We start from the raw sequence: 18,171 nt of genomic DNA on the forward strand, positions 1-18,171 counted from the left end.
ATCTAGAAGAAACCGTAAAGATCATTCTAATCCAACCCCTCGCTTTACGGAGACCTAAACCCCGGTTCTGACGTGTCGGGATCTCCCTGGGCCTCGGTCATCGACAAGTCGGAGAGTCCCAGGCGTGAAGTTTCCTAGCCTGGAAGAGGGGCCGCCCAAAGTGCGAAATGCAGGCGGGGAAGGTCTGTACCACGCATCTGAGGAGAGGGTCGCTACTCAAAAACACTGGGGGACCGGATCCAAGGTCAGCCGCTCGGCCCCGCCCACAGCTCGGACAACGACTCCCAGCGTGCAGTGCGCCGCGCTGCGCCGGCCCGTTTTGCGCCTGCGTACTGCCCGCCCGGCCTGTGGTGGGTCCCGGCCGTACTAGGCCCGCGGCTGCCCATCCTCGTGGGGACATGTCGGGCACGGTTGGGTCGATGTTCCCTCGCGTTTCACGTGATCCCCCTTCCCCCACTATTAGGACTTCCAAACGTTGCCCCTCGCTTGCCTTTTCTTCATAGCCCTGCATCGTTCTTTCCCGGCAGATCGGCCCGAAAGGCCCTCACAGTTACCGTATGGCCTTCCAGGGTCGTTTCATTTTGAGAGAGCACGAGGGGCGAGGGGAGGCAGTGTGGCGCTTTAAGTCATCGTAGTCACTTGAGGAGCTTACCGGAATCTACGCCAGGGCCTGAGAATCTGCATGTTTAATAGCACCCCAGATGAGTCTCATTAAAGTTTGAGAGCCGCTGTTGTAGCTCGAAGGTGACAGGCACATCAGGTGAGATACAGCATCGCTTTAATAATATAGAGCCCTCTCACTCCCAAATGCTTTAAAGAGTAAGATGATTAAAGGGAGGGAACTGCTACCTCAAAACCAGGCCACACTGTCTGCCCAGGACACCAAACCTAGCTCCACCAGGAGTATAAACTTCCTACAATTTGGGAAGAGATAACCTTTCGGACTTGAGTCAAAGTTCCCCTGATGCCTGCCTAGCCCAGGTTCCCCATTGGCTCATGTGATCCACCCCTGCAGGGTCCCTCCCCTGCTGTCCTGCAGCCCTGTGAAAGGGAACATACATACCTCAGGAAGCCAAGGGTCAGTCACCATAGCACCATGACTGAGTCTGGCAAGGTAAGGAGGGCACTTGCAGGCTGGCTGCCCCTTTGGAGGTCCCTCGGACCTCAGGAATGTGGGAGCCAAGGGATCCCACAGGACTGCTGAGGCCTCTGATCCAGAGAGCTCTGAGTCTGGCCTAAGTTGCCCAGACATAGGCCTAAGGAATGAGGCCTGGCAGGAAGGAAAGAAACAGTGCTGGCTTGGACCCCTCTGGCTGGGGGCTGGTGCCTTCTCTCCAGAGGGCTCCTGGGGCTGGGAACCCAAAGAGCACAGATTAATATACACCCTCATCCTCTCTCTCCTCAGCCCATCCTCTATTCCTATTTCCGAAGCTCCTGCTCCTGGAGAGTTCGAATCGGTAAGAGCTATGCCTCCGCCAAGAGCCTGGGTCGGGGTAGGTCAAGGTGGAGGAAGCCCTGTGAAAAGCTGGCCTGAGACAGAATGGTGCTCTGTCAGACAAGGCTTAACCTCCAGCAAGCAGCACCCCCACTCTCCTGGAGCCCTCTGCCCTGAATGGCACCTCCACCTAGGAAGTCGAACTAGAGGAGAGTGGAGATGGCATGAAGGGAAGGTTCTTTTTTCTCTTGGGCCCACCACCCCTCCCACCCTGCTCTCCAAAGCCCCTTAGCAACCATGCTTAAAAGCAGGCTCACAAAATCCAGAGATCCTTGGTAATTGGCAGGAAACAGCTGGCCTTCCTCAGTTGTTATTTGATCTAGCAAATTAAACAGACCTGGCCATTGTCTTTCCCAGCTTAATCCTTCCGTCTGTCAGTTTAACACAGCCTTTGGCAAAGGTCATAGTTCTAGCGGCTCCTACTGAAAGAGAACTGTGCTGAGTGCTTTCTTTGTGTGCATAATTCCATTTAAACCTCCACAGCCCTAGAAGGGAGGTATTATTATTGTCCCTCTTGTACAGATGAGGAAACTGAGGCACAGAGCCCACAAAGTTACTTGCCCGAGGCTACACAGTAAATGAATGTGATGAAATTTGAACCTGGCCCTAACTGGGAAGCCATCTGCCATGACCCCGCCCCGATCCCACAGTCACGTGGTATCCGCGGGAATCAGTAGGCAAGAGCACTGTGGTGCCAGAGGACACATTTCTCCAAGACGCCTTCCCTGGGCTGGAAGCCCGAGCAACATTAGTGGCCTTCTTGGACACTTTCACTGTCCTTAGTGGAGCTGACCAGCACTGAGGAGGATTCCCTTGTCTCCCAGACTCTCTTCAGACTGTGACACATCATGTCCTCCCCTCGCTCCTTTGCCCTTGCCTCAAACTGGCCCTCACCATATTTTAATGCCCAAGTGCGCGTGCATACACACACACACACACACACACACGATCTTCTCCATTAGGGTTGACTGAGTTTTTACCCTCACCTTGCCAGGGGAAAATGTCAAAGGGGATGGAGAGGAAATATGGTTACTGGGGGTCATAACAGATGTTCTGAGACCACCAAAGGTTCCTGATTCCCTGCTTGGACTCTAGTAAACAGCCCTGAGAGCAGAGGAAGTGGATGACAAAGGGATTCTTCTCTAAACAGAAGAAGAGTGTCATCGGCCTATGTGTGTACTTTGTGGTCACTCGAGCTCCTTCTCTTGGCCCTTAGATGCCTTAATGAGGGCAAATTTGCATGTCTCCAATAAAAAAGTCCTATTCACCCGTTTAAGGACCTGGAAGGGACAGAGATGAGGAGGACGCTTCCCTGCTGTGTGCCAGGGCACACACCTTTACAGCACCACCCAAGAGCACGAAGGCCCTTTTGGAGGTATGGAGAATAAGGCTCTAAGGGTTCAGGGACAAGAGAAGCAGAATGTCATGGACTTAGAGTAGGTGGTGACCAGGAAGCCAGAGAAAAGGGGAGAGGGCCAGGCTGGGCCTTGACCACCTTCCCTCTGTAGCCTCATGGCGTCCTGGAATGTACAGCCAGAGGCTGTCCTTTGACTGCTGTCTGCCATCTTTCTTAGCTCTGGCCTTGAAAAGCATCGACTATGAGACAATACCTGTCAACCTCATAAAGGATGGGGGCCAGCAGGTAAGGAGGCTTCCCCCAGGCCACAATGTGGGAGTTGGAGGCCTTGGAGAAGGAACCAGCAGGGGGTGCAGACTTCTGCCCCCAAGAGGTAAACCTGTGCTCCATGATCCACTGGCCAGAGAAGGCTGCTGGCTCTCCTTTGTGGGGCAGGGTGGCAAGCTATGCAGCAAGAGGAGACATGGGAAGGGCCCAGGCTCCAGGCTTCATTCCACGCCTGGCTTCTCAATGCCTGACCCCAGGAGGGTGGGTAAAGAGTGGTCCTGACCCCATACTGGGTCCTCTGGATGTGTCTTGGTGGCCACAGTATAAGGCACAGATAGCTAGGCCATAGGGATGAAGCCTATAGCTCAGCAGCCACTGGGGGTTGGGATACTGCACGGATTGCCCAGGTATCACCTTGGGCCTAGGAGCCAGGGCCTTACCCAGGGGAGGGAGGTTCCGGAGTGGGCAGCGGGCCTGGGGTCTTCCTGCTGGCCTAGTTCTGCTTCAGCCATCTCGGGCCAGGCCTCCCAGCCCACAGGGCCTTTTCTCCACAGTTCTCCGAAGAATTCCAGGCACTGAATCCCATGAAGCAGGTGCCAGCCCTGAAGATTGATGGCATTACCATTTGCCAGTCAGTGAGTGCAGGGCTTGAGAGGCCCCTTGCGGGAGTGGTGCCCAGAATGAGAGGACTTCTCAGCATGATGAATGTTTGGTGGAGGGAGGAATGTGGTTGCCTGCTTTGGGAAGTGAAGGGAGATTTGAGCATATGGAGAACCAGTTCTGCAGGATGAGGATCCAAAAAGAGCTTGTCCCCCTGCAGAGACTCTTAGCTTCATAGGGCCCAAGCTGAGGCAGGTGAGGAGGAGGAGAAGGAGTATGCTGGTCCTGTCCCCTCTGACCCAGTGGCCCCAGGCCCTCTCTGTGCTTTCCTCACTGTGGGCCTCTAACTGCTCCCTCTGGACAGCTGGCCATCATTGAGTACCTGGAGGAGACTCGGCCCACTCCACGACTCCTGCCTCGGGACCCAAAGAAGAGAGCCAGCGTGCGCATGATTTCCAACCTCATCGCTGGAGGCATCCAGCCCCTGCAGGTATGGCACCTGTGCACTGTACACTCACGCATTGACTGTGGTGAGCTCACAGTGAGATGCCCAGCTTGGGTGTGCGGGTGGCAGGAAGACAGGGATTCTCAGGGGCTTAGACCTATACCACGTGGCGGGGCGGGGAAACCCCAGAATCATCTACCGGGTCCCCAGTTGCATTCCCAGAACCCCTAAGTTTTCAAGGGCATGTCCAGAGGTGCTGGAGGGGGAAAGGGCCAGGTGACAGGGGAGTGGCTAAGTAGCACAGGTCCCAGCCTCCCACCTTTAACCAGAGCAGCCCCCCTTTCATCTGTTCTATATCATAGATTGGGATTCCCGTAAGATTTTATTTTTTATAAAGTTGTTACTGGTTTAAAAAAAAGTAATAAAACAATTAATCTGTGCTAACCCCTGACTTTATAAATGAGAAAATAGTCCCAGAATGGTGGGGTGACTTTGCAGAGTCACTCAGCTAAGTATGACAGCAAAGACCAGAGCCCAGGACCACTGACTGTGCACCTGTGTCACTTTATCTTTTGTAACGAAGGAGGTTGTAGCAGACAGTCATTACCCCTTAACAGATGAGAAAACCGAAGCCCAGGAGTGAAATGGCTCCAGGGGTACAAAGATGGAACCAGAGTCCAAATCTCCTGAAAGCCAGTCCCACGGGCCTCCCCATCCCACCCCCACCCTGTATTGCACTCCCACTTCTCACAAGAGACCATGTAAAAGAGAAGTGTTGGGTGTGAAAGTTATGGCCACACCTGTCAGCCATGGCAGCATCCTGTGCCCCTACCCTTGCCGTCTCTGCCAGAGTCACAGGCTTCCACACTACAGGAGCCACTGGGGCAGCCTGAGAAGGAGGCTGCTGGGATTGTCACCTCCCTCAGGGCCCTGATAGGAGGAAGGGGCTCACGGAACTAGGGGGAGTCAGGGGAGGAGAACAAGTATACAGTCAAGGTCATATGGGAATTGGGCTTCCCTGAGGAGGCTTGGCTGAACAGGCCCAGCCTGGCTCCCAAAGTCAATCACAGATTTTCCTTGGTCTGCCTAGAACCTGTCTGTCCTGAAGGAAGTGGGACAGGAGAAACAGCTGGCCTGGGCCCAGAAGACCATCAGCTCTGGCTTTAATGGTGAGTCCTTACTTCTGTAAGCTGCCCCCAGGTGACCTCTCAGAGAAATGGCCTTTGCACCCATGGCCCTGGGCATCTGAAGATAGCTTCCTAGGCTCTTTGGTCTCGATAGTAGCATGGATGAGGGTGGGGTGTTAGGGCTGAGGAGGCAGTGGGTTGGGCAGCATCCAAACCTGGCCTCAACCTCTGGTACTCCCGGGAACCTCAGTACCTGAGGCCCTTTGGAGCTGAATGACCCAACCTCAGCTTCACTGCCCATTCCAGCCAAGAAACCAAGGCAAACAAAGTGTCAGCCTATCCATGTGAGAGCTGCTGCCTTGGCCATTGGCAGGTCTTGTCTCCTCTTGGAGAGGGAATGGCAGCTGGACTTGAGGAGCCCAGGAAAACATCATCTCGTCCCCATGTCCTCCCTATCAACTCTCTTTAGATCTGACCACCATAATTCCTCCAGCGCACATGCCCCAGACTGTCCCTCAGATAGCTGCCCATTTTTAGAACTATGGAGGCTAAGGCCCGGAAAGGCTGATCTCCCCTTTCTGTGCCTAGAGTAAGATTATTCATGTGGCCTCCCCACAGCTTTGGAGCAGATCCTGCAGAGCACAGCCGGGAAGTACTGTGTGGGAGATGAGGTGAGCCCTCCCAAGCCTGCCCACAGTGGCCTCCTGCCTCATGATGACCCCTTTCCACTTAGACTCCGCCATCTCCCTTCACCCCAGGACAGGCTCAGCTCAGACTGCTTCCTGAGAAGGCATGGGGGTGGGGGAGGGGAAGGGACTTAAGTCATCCTCTCCATGCCAAGCAGAAGGTAGCTCATGGGGTGCTCCTTGGCTAGTTCCTAGCTAGAGACCTCATCTCTGAGATAAGGAGGTGGCCTAGACATCAGATGAGGGATTAGACTAGATGTTTCCTTTCTCTCCTGATTCTGAGATTCTAGGGCTCAGATGCCCTTGACTCCTACAGGCTAAGGCCCTGGCCCTGTGATTATTCTGGTTCCAGGGCCCCTATACCTGTCCCCACTGCCCCCGCTGCCCCAAGGCATCTCCTCCCTTCTGGGAGCCCTCACTAGGAACCTGCGATGGTGTCTTTTTAACACGCACAGTACATCCACTAAGGCAATCAAACATTCTCTGGCCACCCACAGAGTTGGTTGTCAGGGCAACTGGAGCACGGCCTGGGAGAAGCCTTCTGCTCTGGGGACAGTCCCAGATATAGAAGGGCATAGGGCAGTGGGGATGGATGGAAGAGCCAGAAACAGATGGGAGCATCATAGGCTGGCACCCCAGTACTGTCACCAGTGGACACACCCAGCCCAACCTGTGAGTCTGGGGTGCACACCCTGATGCAGACCTACCCAACCCTCTTTCAGGTGTCCATGGCTGACCTCTGCTTAGTACCTCAGGTGGCAAATGCTGAAAGGTAAGAGAAAGCTCCACTACCCTCCCTCTTCCTCTTGGTTCCTCCCCTTAAAGTACCCAGCTTCCTCCCACAGTCAGTCCCCCCGCCCCCACTTTAGCTACTAAGGTAGCATCTCATGGAGAGACTCTCCCTGACTGGCCAAGGGGCTCCCTGTGCCAGGCCACACCAGCCACTGTGGCCTGGAAGAGACGGGGCAGAGAAATCAGTGGAATGCCCCCTACTATGCCTACCGCAGCCCAGGTGATCCTGTATAGCCCCTGCACCTAAGAGGAGGTGGCTTACCTGGTGGACACTTCTAGAAGAAACCACCCCAAGAGCCTTCTGTCCCCAGTCACGGTGTGTCTGTGCCCAGCAGTGAGCTTTAATCCATCAGCCCTTCAATAGAGCGTGAATAAGAAACTCTCTGTGCAAGGCATGCGTTCAGCACCCTTAGGGGTACAGAAATGTATGACACATTCTTTGCCCCCAAGAGGCTTATGACATGGGTGGAGAGATAATCTGTATATATAAATGCCTAGTACTGTGCCGTACACATAGTAGGTTCTCAATAAATAGCCATTGCTTGAACAGAAACAGTAGGTAACAGATACCAGACGATACTGCACAAGAGCTAGAGACCTGTGAATAAGGCTTCCCACCTGGCAGGGCTATCTTCCTTGCCCTTCCCTGGCCAGCCCCAGGGGCCTCCTCCAGCCTTGCTTCTGTGCTTCCCCCACCGCCCAAAGGGCAGTCTCCCTTTACCCCTGCAGACCTTGGCTGAGGTGGGTGTTTCTCTGCCACAGGTTCAAGGTGGATCTCACTCTGTATCCTACCATCAGCCATATCAACAAATCACTACTGGCCTTGGAGGCCTTCCAAGTATCTCACCCCTCCCGGCAGCCAGACACACCCCTGGAGCTGAGGGCCTAGCTCTCAAACCATGCCGCACTGGTGCAGAAGTAGTAGCTGGAGGGCTGAACAGGCCTGGAAAAGAGCAAGCCGTAACTGGAGAGGCAAGACTTGTACTCCTAGCCCTTGAACTTGAACTCTAGCCCTAGATCTGCCTTGACACTTAACCTCTTTCTGCCGTTGTCCCCTCATCTGTCAAATTAGGGCAAGGTGAAGTGGGAATATGTGGGAAGGAGGGAGGTGGGAACATTACCTGCAACCTGTGTCATGAAGCAGTCATGAAGATGAAGTGAGAATGAAGACTAAAATGCCTGGCAAGTTTACTGGAGAGCCACAGGAAGTCTGAGCACCGCTTCCCATCCCCTCCACAGTACCTGACTCCCAAAGAATGACCATGCTACAATCTGATAATTAATCTGAAGCCCAGTCCTCCAGGACAGTTAAGGCTGAAATGTTCAGTTGTTCAGTTAAGGCAGTTCCAGAAGATGATCGCTCTTCCTAGCTGGAATCCCCCTGTGTCTGGACCAGGAGAAGAAGTCAGCTAGCCCCTTGTCGACCCTGTGATAGGCCTGGCCCCATGGACTGAAGAGCAAGGAAAAGAAATCACCCTAAAAACCTGCCTGAGAAAATCAGATAAGATCCAGAAAAGACCAGATATAAGAAGCAGGAAAAAGGATTCTGTGACCAGTTGAGTTCCTAGGACTAGGAAAGGTACCAATGTTACATTCTACTGCCGCTCCAGAGGGAAGGTGGCCCTTCAGCCCAGTCCCTCATCTTCAGGGACAGCATTTCTGGACCAGTCCCAGGATTAGGCAGTTAGGGTAAATCCAGTCAGGAATGAATGGCCCTGGAAACTGGAGACAGCCTTCTCCATGGGCAGTGTGAACAGATACTGACTAGCTCAGGAGACCAATCAAATAACAGTTTACCTTTGGTTCCCATGCCTGGCAATGTTCAACCAGAACCAAGATCACCTATTAGCAGAGATATTGTAGGAGACTGGGATCCCTTCTGGCAGTGAAACAAGATAAATTTGATGTCTCATAGCTAAGATTGCATTTCCCCTGCATGGCGGAAGTTTAAACAGAGAATTAAAGTATATATGTCTGGTTCAAATGGGAGCCACTTTCTCAGTTATGAGTCCCTTCAGCCCCAATTCCAGGGTACCTAGTTCTCCCCTCTCATCCTGGGCTCCTTTGTGGCATTTCCTTTCTTAGATGACCTGAGTTCCAGGCTCTAAAGTGACCAAAGTGGGCCACTCTTGTTCATGAGGTGAGTTTGTCCTGGCAGAACCAGAGCATAACTGGGAAATAGCTAAGACACAGCAATGAGAGTGAGTCAGTGGTACCCCCTGTCCTGCCCTGCTGCCATGAGGACCCTTTTCTCAGGTTACTCCCTGCCTGGCTGGAGCACAGCAGTGGGCCTCCCTGTCACTGGAGAGACAAGGGATCAGCAAGGAGCTGCAGGCAAGCCACAGGGGCTAGGCTTGGCCAAATGGGATGCTGCTGCCACCACCTGAGGATTAAGGAAGCAGCTGGCTCTACCTCTCACCAACAGGCCTTTGGGAGCCCAAATGGTCTGAAATGATTTCCAGCACTACTGATGTTACCAGGTTCCCCCACCCCTTCCTCCTCCCAGCTGACTTTTCCTTGTATCAAATGATGATCAGTATACTGATCTTCCAACCCTTTGCTTATGATAGATGGCTTAAATAATAACTTAGATTGGTCATAAAAAAAATAATCTTCAGTATGTTATGTATTAGCGGTGACATAATGCATGCAGCATACCTAAACTCATTAAAGATCCCTAGTTACATGTAGTCTGCCTGGGCTTTTTATTATTGGTTGTGGTGTAGTTTGGTGGGTACATTATATCATTTAATTCACAATTATTTCAGATCTCTTCCTCTATACATCAGCCTCTGAAATACATTGCAAAGGAAAGCAGAGAAAGATCTAACAGGCTCATCTTAGAACCAGATATCACTGAAGAAAATATTTAAATGGCACCCCTCCCTGCTCAGATGTGAGTCCTTCTCATTCTGTAACAGACAACAGGGATGTGCAGAGGCAGCATTTTTAAGAGATGTCAAAGATATGGTGTCATTTTTATAAATGAAAATAGGCTAAATTAATACCTCCCAGACTGTGTTAATGATCATTACCCTGGTGTCCAAAGTACTGGTTCCAAATCTGAACAAAGTAAATTAATTGGAAAATGAACATCACTGGGGACCAAACAGTGACAAAACTCAACAATGTTCTATTTAGCAATCATCACTCTAAACCCAATTTTTTGCTCTTGAACTAAACCCAGCTCCCAGTTCATTATAGTTTGCTGTGAATTTAAATGCAGATGACAGATCTATCATTAACTTCATTCTCCATATCTTCTTAATTGTTAATTTTTCTTTATAATCTCGACAGATTATAATTTATATAGATTTACAGAATACTTTTATAATAGAGAGGATAGATGAATAAAAAATTTTTAATATAAATCAGGTTCACCAAGATATAACTCAAACATTTCAGGTGCATAGTGAAAAAGTTTATTTATGACATATTCAAACTCGGAAGAAAAAACAAAGAATGCACAAAAGCATCACAAAACTATTACATAATATAAAAACACAAGATCTGAGCTATTTAAAGAACCATAGCTCGGGATCATCTGTGTATCACAGCAACACGTTCAATACCAAAGGGTGGTAAAATATGGTATTTTAAAGGAAAAACCACTCAGCAGGACATGATTAAATAACAATTTGGTACAGAGCTCTTAACTTACAAATCATAGGAGATGTTGACAGTATTTCTCATGAGAGGGGACATGTAAAAAAGTTGACTGCCATCAATGACTGGTTGGGATACTTTTGTATTTTAAAGAAAAGACTGTGACACTGTTTCCCTTCCAGATCCCTTTTTGTAATGTCAGTTTCGGTGCATGATATAGAATAAGGAAAGAATGCCTTTGTGGTTGGTTGCGAATTGCTTAACTATTTACCAAGAAAGCTTGACCATCTTTCAATCGATTGATAGATCTCAGTCCATAGCACCAAAGCAGGCCTTTCAGAAATAAGCTAAATGGCATAAAGTAGTTTAGGAAATCTTCAAGCACCTCCCTCTATTCCAATGACTCTTACCCTAAGTCTGGTTTTCTTATAACCCATCACTTTGATTACAAAGCAGCTTTCTTCTGGGAATTTCAAAACACTTCCCATTATTAAGGGAAAATGAGTACACCAGAGTCATGGTTACAGGGTTGATTTCTCTAGACTTTACTTGCTCTTGAACATGGCTAAATGGAAATAATCCAACCTGATTAAACAAACAAAAGGAATTTATGGGACAATTATCTCAGAAAGGGATATTAGTGGAGTTTTTAATACGGAATTTCTTAGTTTAATGTACTGTTTAGGACATGAGAGAAAGAATTAAGATAATGTTTTCCAGATGATTCTTGCCTGAACCTAAAAGTCAACAATAACAACCAATCCAATGGGGCATCACAGATAAGGCATTTCAAACCTCAGTGAGGATGAGAGTGCAGGAAGAGAGCTCCCTAAACTGACTGCCGGTAAAGAGCTCTTCTGCAATCCTATGTACTATAATATTTTAAACCAAAACTTTAGAATTGTTCATGGCCTTATAACAGAACTTTAAGGAAATATACTTGTTCCCTGGAAATCATTTCACATATATTATTTTATCCCTAGATAAGCCAAAACTACCTGCTTAAAGTGACCGAAAACTATAGAATTTAATTAAAATGTATCTCTAGATTTCTGGAGTACCCTTTCCTCATCTCTTAGAGTGAAGAAGAGACATGAAATTAACTCTGGTCCACATGCCTGGGGCCTAAAAGAAATTAAAATATATATAATAGAAATCATGAGTTCAAACAAGCACCAGGACTACAAATAATTGCAAAGCCAGAGTCTTGCCTTGGGACTTAATGTTTGAGGGAATGACTATTTGTAAATGAACCCTGCTATCAAGGCTTAGGCAAGTAATTAGGTTTTCTTAGCTTGGTAACAAGAGATTCAAACAGGAGGAGCTTTGTCTGGCCTTTTTGGTTCAGGCAGGGACAATGCAACATTCTAGAGAAAGCACTGACTTCTGAAATCTGGCTTTACAATACTTAGCAAAGTTTCTCTCACTCTTTGAGTCCCAAATCCTACCCTAACCTCATTACCTGAATAAGTGGGTAGATATCAAAGGAGTATCCATAGGTGCTGGACTGGTTAGACAGGGCAAAAGAGTAATGCTGACCATATTCAGGTACCGACAGAACCAAAGCAGTTCTTCCCTGAGGGCCTTCCCCCATGCCCAGAAAACAGGCCACCAGGAACCATACTGCCAGTGCTGAACAACACCAGAAATGATCAAGACATCAGAGAGGAACACGGGGAGCTAGTCCCTCTCTTTGTCTCTCAGCTACATGGAAATGAGAGCCTAGGGATAAGGATCCCACATGCGTGAAGACTGGAACTTTGGCCATGAGGATACTCACCACATCCTAGATTGCTGGAAAGCACCAGGCTCGTGATTGGTTTTAGACACCCAGTCCCTACTTACTCCCTAAAGAATTATGCATCATGGCTCCCTGAGCACAAACACAATGAATATAATGACTTGCTCGCTAAAGAACATGAATCCCTTAACAAGCTACCACTCACGACAACAAAAATGAAATTACCTTCCTTCAGACAGAAACTCACTTTCCAACTCTTTTTCAGCCACTGAGATGCAATAGGGATGATGCTCTTCCCTTTTCTAGCAGATTCATGAGTTCTACACTTTTGGCCAGATAGAAAGAAACTAGCTAAAAAGTTGGATGTGGACCTTACACTCAAGAGAAAGTCTAACTGGAAGCTCTAACAAGGAGAACAAACTGTGTGTGTGCTTTGTTCTCTTTACTGCTGCGTATATGGCCATCCCACCAGGATTAAAGATGGTGGTGATTCCAATACCTCGCAGGACGGTCAGCCTACAGGGTCACAGCTTGTTCACGAACACACCTTTGTGGCTTGAGACTCTTCTATGATGTTGATCAAAATTAACCTATTTCATCCCTTTCTTGACCATAGTCAAAACCAAATTGAGGCTGCAGTGACACAACCGGAACTCTGCCTAGCCTCTTCCAAACCCACCATCTTTTTTTCATGGTGCTGGGCTCCTAAATCCCAGAGACTATAGAGATGAAATCAATCTTCAGGTCAGGATTACGCTTAGCAGAGGAGACCTACTTAAAAACACTTCTAAAGTCGATGGTGTTGGAAAAGGTGGCAAAGTGGGTTTGGGATTTCTCCAACAAGCAGAAGGAGAGCCAGAACAATTCCAACTAATGAAGCGGAAACTAAAGAACTAAACAAAATTGGGATATGAGCAAAACTCCAGGATAGTTTTTCTACCTTCACCTCAATTTACTGTTTTCATTCCTTACTATTAATTTAAAAAGGCAGTTCTCAAGCTGCACAGAACAGTAACATTCATGCCCCTTCCTCTAAAACAACAGTACATATTAGGGTTATTCAACTCTCTACCTTAGAACCACAAACTTTTGAGTTAAAAGGCATTCTTTTGCAGAAAAGTGGTCTTTAAATACAAAAATACAGACTTTGGCGTTTGGGTTTCATCTAATTCAACAATGGACTGGGTAGGACTCATCAAAAACATGTAAACTCAGATACTTCCTATAAATAATAAATTTTACAATAATATCTAATCCCACTGATAAATATAAGACAGTGAGCATTCATATTTAACTCTTCTACATATATAAGGGACAATATATACTTTATAAAAGTACAAGATTTTCTTTCCTATAGATTCAAACATTTTTAAAGTGCATGACTCAATTAAGAAAATAACTAAAAATGGCCTCATTTCGAATTGCTACCTATTTCCATTATAAAGCTGCATATTATGTGAGGATTGAGTTTTAATCCAGAGTCCTGAGGATGTCTCATAAAGCAAAGAGATTAAAGTCCTTTCAGAGGACTTTATAGTTACCCTCACTCCAACAGTCCCATTACAGAAGAAAACAGCAGAAATTATGGCCTGAGGGAGAGGGGAAATACAGCAGGAGTTTGAAAGATGGAAGCCAAGAAATACTTACGAGGACCACCTTCCAGGTAACCCATGTTGAATGAAACAAGTCTGCAAAAATTCAGGAGGTCTCTAAACTGATGTCTGTGCAGGGAACATACTCTAAGTGGACACTTGTCAAAAGGAACAGAATGGTAGAATCATCTTTGTTTAAAAATTAGTATCTTGTAACTTTAAACTCTATGTGGTGGTATAGTTAAATGTGTTTACTATATATTTAAGTTTTCTGTTTGCTGGAAATTTTTCATGGTAAAATATTGGAAAAAAATTAAGCCTTTAAACATGTCTTCCTTTCTAAAAGCCCCATCTCTCAACGAAGTAGCAAAAATAAACAAACTGAAGAAATTTAAGAACTCAGCCACTCTGTGTAAAGAATCCCAGTCTCCCTCCTAAGATGAAACACTTTCTTTTGATTGTTTGTTAATGTTTATTTGTGCTCCAGAGAACAGGGTGAGGGTGAAAACAAATGATTTTCATTTCATCATTTGGTTCTATAAACTTGGATGTGGGGAGACTAAGGAAATAACTACCTCTTAGGATTTGCTGGGTTATGAAATTCTCAGTAATTACCTGTGCCTCAGTAAATAATATTTTGTCCTTAAAGTTCAATAATTTCGGAAATTTAATATGAGATGGTGAATTAATTAGACAGTGAAAATATCTTCTCAGCAATTTTGTGCAAATGGAACAAAGAAACCCTGACTGAAATGTAACAATGTCCAGGACTTCAAAGTGACCAGACAATAAGAGGCACACACAAGCAATGGGAACAATTCCCTCGGGCTTCCCTGATGCAAGAGAACAAGAATTCCAAAGAAAATAAGTACAGAGACTCTCACAGCAAAAATAAACAATAAGTATTACCCAGGGAGCTTGCTATGGCCTGGCAGCTCCATTTCAAGAGAAAGTCAGAAGTTAATAATAAACAGGAAAAATAAGCAAAGCTTTAGCTGACTGGAGAACAGCTTGGTATAAAATTATTTTATAAAGATTGTATTAGCAAAGGTATGATTCGACTTCAGTGATATGAGTGGTCACTCAGCTATTTGATGAGATGACGCACAGCAAGTTTGCCTTTCACTGCCCAATTAGACAGTCACTAAAATAATTTCTAATTTCTTACAAGGTATATAAATTTTGGCCAGTGTAATCTCTACAAAATATAAAATAATGGAGGTATGATGCCGCTCTGAGAACAGCAATGCTATGGCAGTCCACGACATCTTACTCTACCTTTGGGCTTTGCTCCCAGGAAACCAGAAGGTGCAGTCTGTATCACCCTTTACTTGTGACACAGATGCTACAACAGACCTATCGTGAGAAGCCCGGTCCTTCTAGTTCCTGTTCCTGTACACAGGGGAGGCCTGGAATGAGCCAGAGGAAATACTGTGAAGAAAGTGACGCCTCAGAGGCAAAGGACTTTGACAACCTGGAATCACAGGATATCCTTCAGTGGAGAGTCGAGTCCTCTGTACTCAATCCTGGGCATATGACTCCCTCACAACCTAGAGCTCCTCACAGGAAACGCCAGGGTATGTCAGTGTCATCCACCCCAGAAGGGGCAGATTCCTTCTAAAGCATCACAGGACTGGCCTGCAGGAAGGGAACATGTCCACTTCTCAACTTCTCCTAAAATCTCCTAAATGATTCTATCTTTAACTCTACAGAAGAGGTGGCCTCAATGGCTCAGAGCAGATGGAAGCCTTCTGAGAAACAGATGGTCAAAGGCAAATTGAAATGTACTAAAAAAAAAATAAATAAAGTAATAAATAAATCTAATCATTCTTCAAAATTCTAAGGCAGTAACAGACTTGACACAAGGAATTAGAAACAAGGAGGTACCGACAACCTCAATGGACCCTTCTCTGCCTCCTTCTCTGCCTGAAGCCTTGCCACCCTGCCCCTCTGGTGACCACCGGCTGCAGCACCCTTCGGCACTCCTGGGCCTCAGAGTTATAGAGAGGAAAGGCGGTCACCAAGGAAATGCAAGCTCTGGCCCAGTAAAGAATAAATCCAATCAGCGTCAACAGTGAAGCTCATTATCACCTTTCCTCAGAGACTCTGAACACCAAAAGCTTTAAGCCCTCAACACAAGAAACCTAAATCCAGAAACTTTGGAAGTCTGATTGGTTCCAAAGCAAAATTTCTAAATAACACTCAAACTCTAAAGAAAAAAAAGTGGTAGGAAATCTGGGTTTTTTGTTTTTTTTTTTTTAACCTTCTCTCTTAGATTATACCCCTTCTTCTTTTCATATGCAAAAAATAATAATTTAGTAACACATGACTTTCAAGATGTGAGTTCTGAGATCAGTCCAGTACCTAACTGCCACCGTTTCTCCTTCAACCACCAGTGCCCTTGGTAAGGGACACTACCTCTTGAAACAGGAAGAGGCAGTTTTAACTCCCCTTAGATCCTAGTTACACTTATCATCACTTTAGATTGTATGGGAGTTCTTGCTGTAACGGCAACAACATAGGCTTAAGAATGGGGAAAGAGGAGGCAAAAAGGCAGAGGTGAACCATCAGGACTAATAACACCCCTCAGAGGCAGTGAGGGCTCCCAGCCTGTGCTAGAGACCACGAAGAACCAGCAGGTGGGAATATGGCAGTGGTGAGAGGCTGGACAGAGCTTTCTCCATCCAAGAGATTAGGTTCCTTCATAAACAAGTGCTTTTACCTCTTCTAGCACTTCAAAAAGAGAGTAGGTATCACCAAACACATCTGCAATAAAGGCCCTGGGCAAGAAGAGAGCAGCAATTGCAAAAATATACCTTGTACCAAGACAAACCTCTTTTTAAAAGACAACACTCAACTTCCTTTTAGGCTGTTGCCTGATAGGCACCTTCGCAGAGTGATTTTGCTGGAGTCTGAAGCAAGAAGAGTGTGAGTCAGGAACCACAGAACAGGGGCACTATACCACCATCTGCAGAAGCCAAGAAGCGGGAAAAGCTACACAGGGTCACCAGTCAGGCACGCCAGGCAGGGCGTGAGAGCCAGGTGCCTCACGCCCAACTTCGAGCTCTTGCCTACCGGAAACAAGAGCTGGCAGCCTGCTCTAGCCAGTGAGCACCCGCCTGCCCCGTCCCCATGGGCCTTCAGCTAGTGTAGTAGATGTGGAAGTAGAGAGTCTTGTTGCGTAGCAGGGAGTAGGAGTTGTCAAACTTGAGCAGGTAGATGCCCTCCCCGGGGTAGTCGTGGCTGCCAGCCTGCACATCTCGGTGGCTGTCTCGCCGGTACACAGGCATGACCTCCCCATAGCGACCCCGCAGTGAGCTCCTGGAGCCTCTCTCCACATCTCCAACTGGGACAGGGTCTGCAGGAGCAAAATGGCAGAGTGTTTGGATATGACTTCAGAGACTGAATAAGTCCTACCTGAAGGTAAGAGAATGGACCAGGTGACCTAGTGGCTTTCACCCAGGGCGGATGCTATTGTCCTCCTACAGGAATGTGGAAATGCCTGGTGGCCTTTTTGGCCATCACAGCAACTAGCTGGTGATCCAAGGATCCAGGGGTGATAAACATCAGGATAGTAACTGCTCATTAAAGAAACATCCCACCCCAAATGCCAATAATGTCTCTACCGAGAAAGAAGAATTTAGCCTTATGGAGCCCTACCTAGCTCCAGAAATGTCTGGACATTTCCAAAAGGGAGAAAATTATATTAGAAGGGAAGATTCCAACATTCCTTCATTCAACGGAGGAAAGAACTAGCCAATGGAGGTATGAAATGTAGACAAACATGCCATCTAGAATGACCTAGAACTCCTACTCGGCCTCCTAAAGAACAGCAATAAGACATGAGGTTCTCCTCCTCCCTTAATACCTGAAGGTTTCCCTTCAGACTTGCTTTTACATGAAGAAGCAAGTTAAGGGATTTTATGATATAGGAAAACTAAGGAATAAAATTAATGCTTAGGACATGCTCTTATATTACCAAAGGGATAAAAAGTGCCTCAGGGCCATCTGGAGAAGGTATTGCAAGTAACAACAGGAACAAGCAGAGACTACTTTTAAAAATGCTCCAGGCATGAGAAGTAAAGAGTAGCCAGGCAGCTGTGACCCTTTGGAGGGGGTAGAGAATGGGTACTTTAGGAAACTGTAATCACTCAGTTTGGTTCCAGGCTAAGAATAAATGTAAATGTCCCAAAATTAAGAGAAAAATGTAAAATAACCTCAGGTTTATATATGATCTGAAAAACACTGTCTCTGTTCCCAAGGAGATGTTGGGGAAACAGCAAATACTGACAAAAAGGAAAAGAAGCTTTCCACTAAGACATCGGTACTAATCCTACCAGAATGTTCTTTGAGGGTCTGATTCTGGCCTACATCACTCAACTCAGCTTGCAAGGCTGAAACGGATTCCTTACTTGCATTGCAAGGAAGAGCAGGACTAGTACAACACAGGAAGTGGTCACTAG

General features: G+C 47.1%; 2 protein-coding genes across 9 annotated transcripts in view; one reads left to right on the top strand and one right to left on the bottom strand.

The window, feature by feature from the left end:
- The first annotated feature begins 17 nt into the window (after positions 1 to 17).
- Positions 18 to 9,459, top strand: GSTZ1 (glutathione S-transferase zeta 1). Of its 7 annotated transcripts, none has more exons than XM_039883909.1 (10): positions 370 to 760; positions 1,016 to 1,114; positions 1,406 to 1,457; positions 3,070 to 3,137; positions 3,674 to 3,754; positions 4,084 to 4,209; positions 5,255 to 5,333; positions 5,910 to 5,962; positions 6,700 to 6,749; positions 7,532 to 9,459. In XM_039883909.1, exons 2-10 carry the CDS (start codon positions 1,097 to 1,099, stop codon positions 7,656 to 7,658), a joined length of 654 nt encoding a protein of 217 aa, XP_039739843.1. In that variant the 5' UTR covers positions 370 to 760; positions 1,016 to 1,096; the 3' UTR covers positions 7,659 to 9,459. The 7 variants fall into 7 exon arrangements, with proteins under 7 accessions (XP_039739845.1, XP_039739847.1, XP_039739850.1 ...); XM_039883915.1 differs by lacking the exon at positions 1,016 to 1,114 and adding an exon at positions 2,712 to 2,870; XM_039883911.1 differs by lacking the exons at positions 370 to 760; positions 1,016 to 1,114 and adding an exon at positions 18 to 182.
- Positions 9,460 to 10,168: 709 nt separating this feature from the next.
- The window catches only part of TMED8 (transmembrane p24 trafficking protein family member 8), a 32,865-nt gene continuing 24,862 nt past the window's right edge, over positions 10,169 to 18,171 (bottom strand). For both annotated transcript variants that reach the window (XM_039883907.1, XM_039883908.1), the window contains one exon: positions 10,169 to 17,066. In XM_039883907.1, the coding sequence (XP_039739841.1) occupies positions 16,849 to 17,066 (218 nt within the window). In that variant the 3' untranslated portion in view covers positions 10,169 to 16,848. The remainder of the gene's footprint in view (positions 17,067 to 18,171) is intronic.

The sequence above is a fragment of the Pteropus medius genome, unplaced genomic scaffold, assembly GCF_902729225.1.
Source record: "Pteropus medius unplaced genomic scaffold, Ma_sr-lr_union100, whole genome shotgun sequence".
NCBI classification, from domain to species: domain Eukaryota; kingdom Metazoa; phylum Chordata; class Mammalia; order Chiroptera; family Pteropodidae; genus Pteropus; species Pteropus medius.

Excerpts from the sequence above, each read along its gene's own strand:
- GSTZ1 (XM_039883909.1), top strand. Across the intron at positions 3,755-4,083 it reads GCATTACCATTTGCCAGTCA|CTGGCCATCATTGAGTACCT; the intron begins GTGAGTGCAGGG and ends CCCTCTGGACAG. Across the intron at positions 4,210-5,254 it reads GAGGCATCCAGCCCCTGCAG|AACCTGTCTGTCCTGAAGGA; the intron begins GTATGGCACCTG and ends TGGTCTGCCTAG.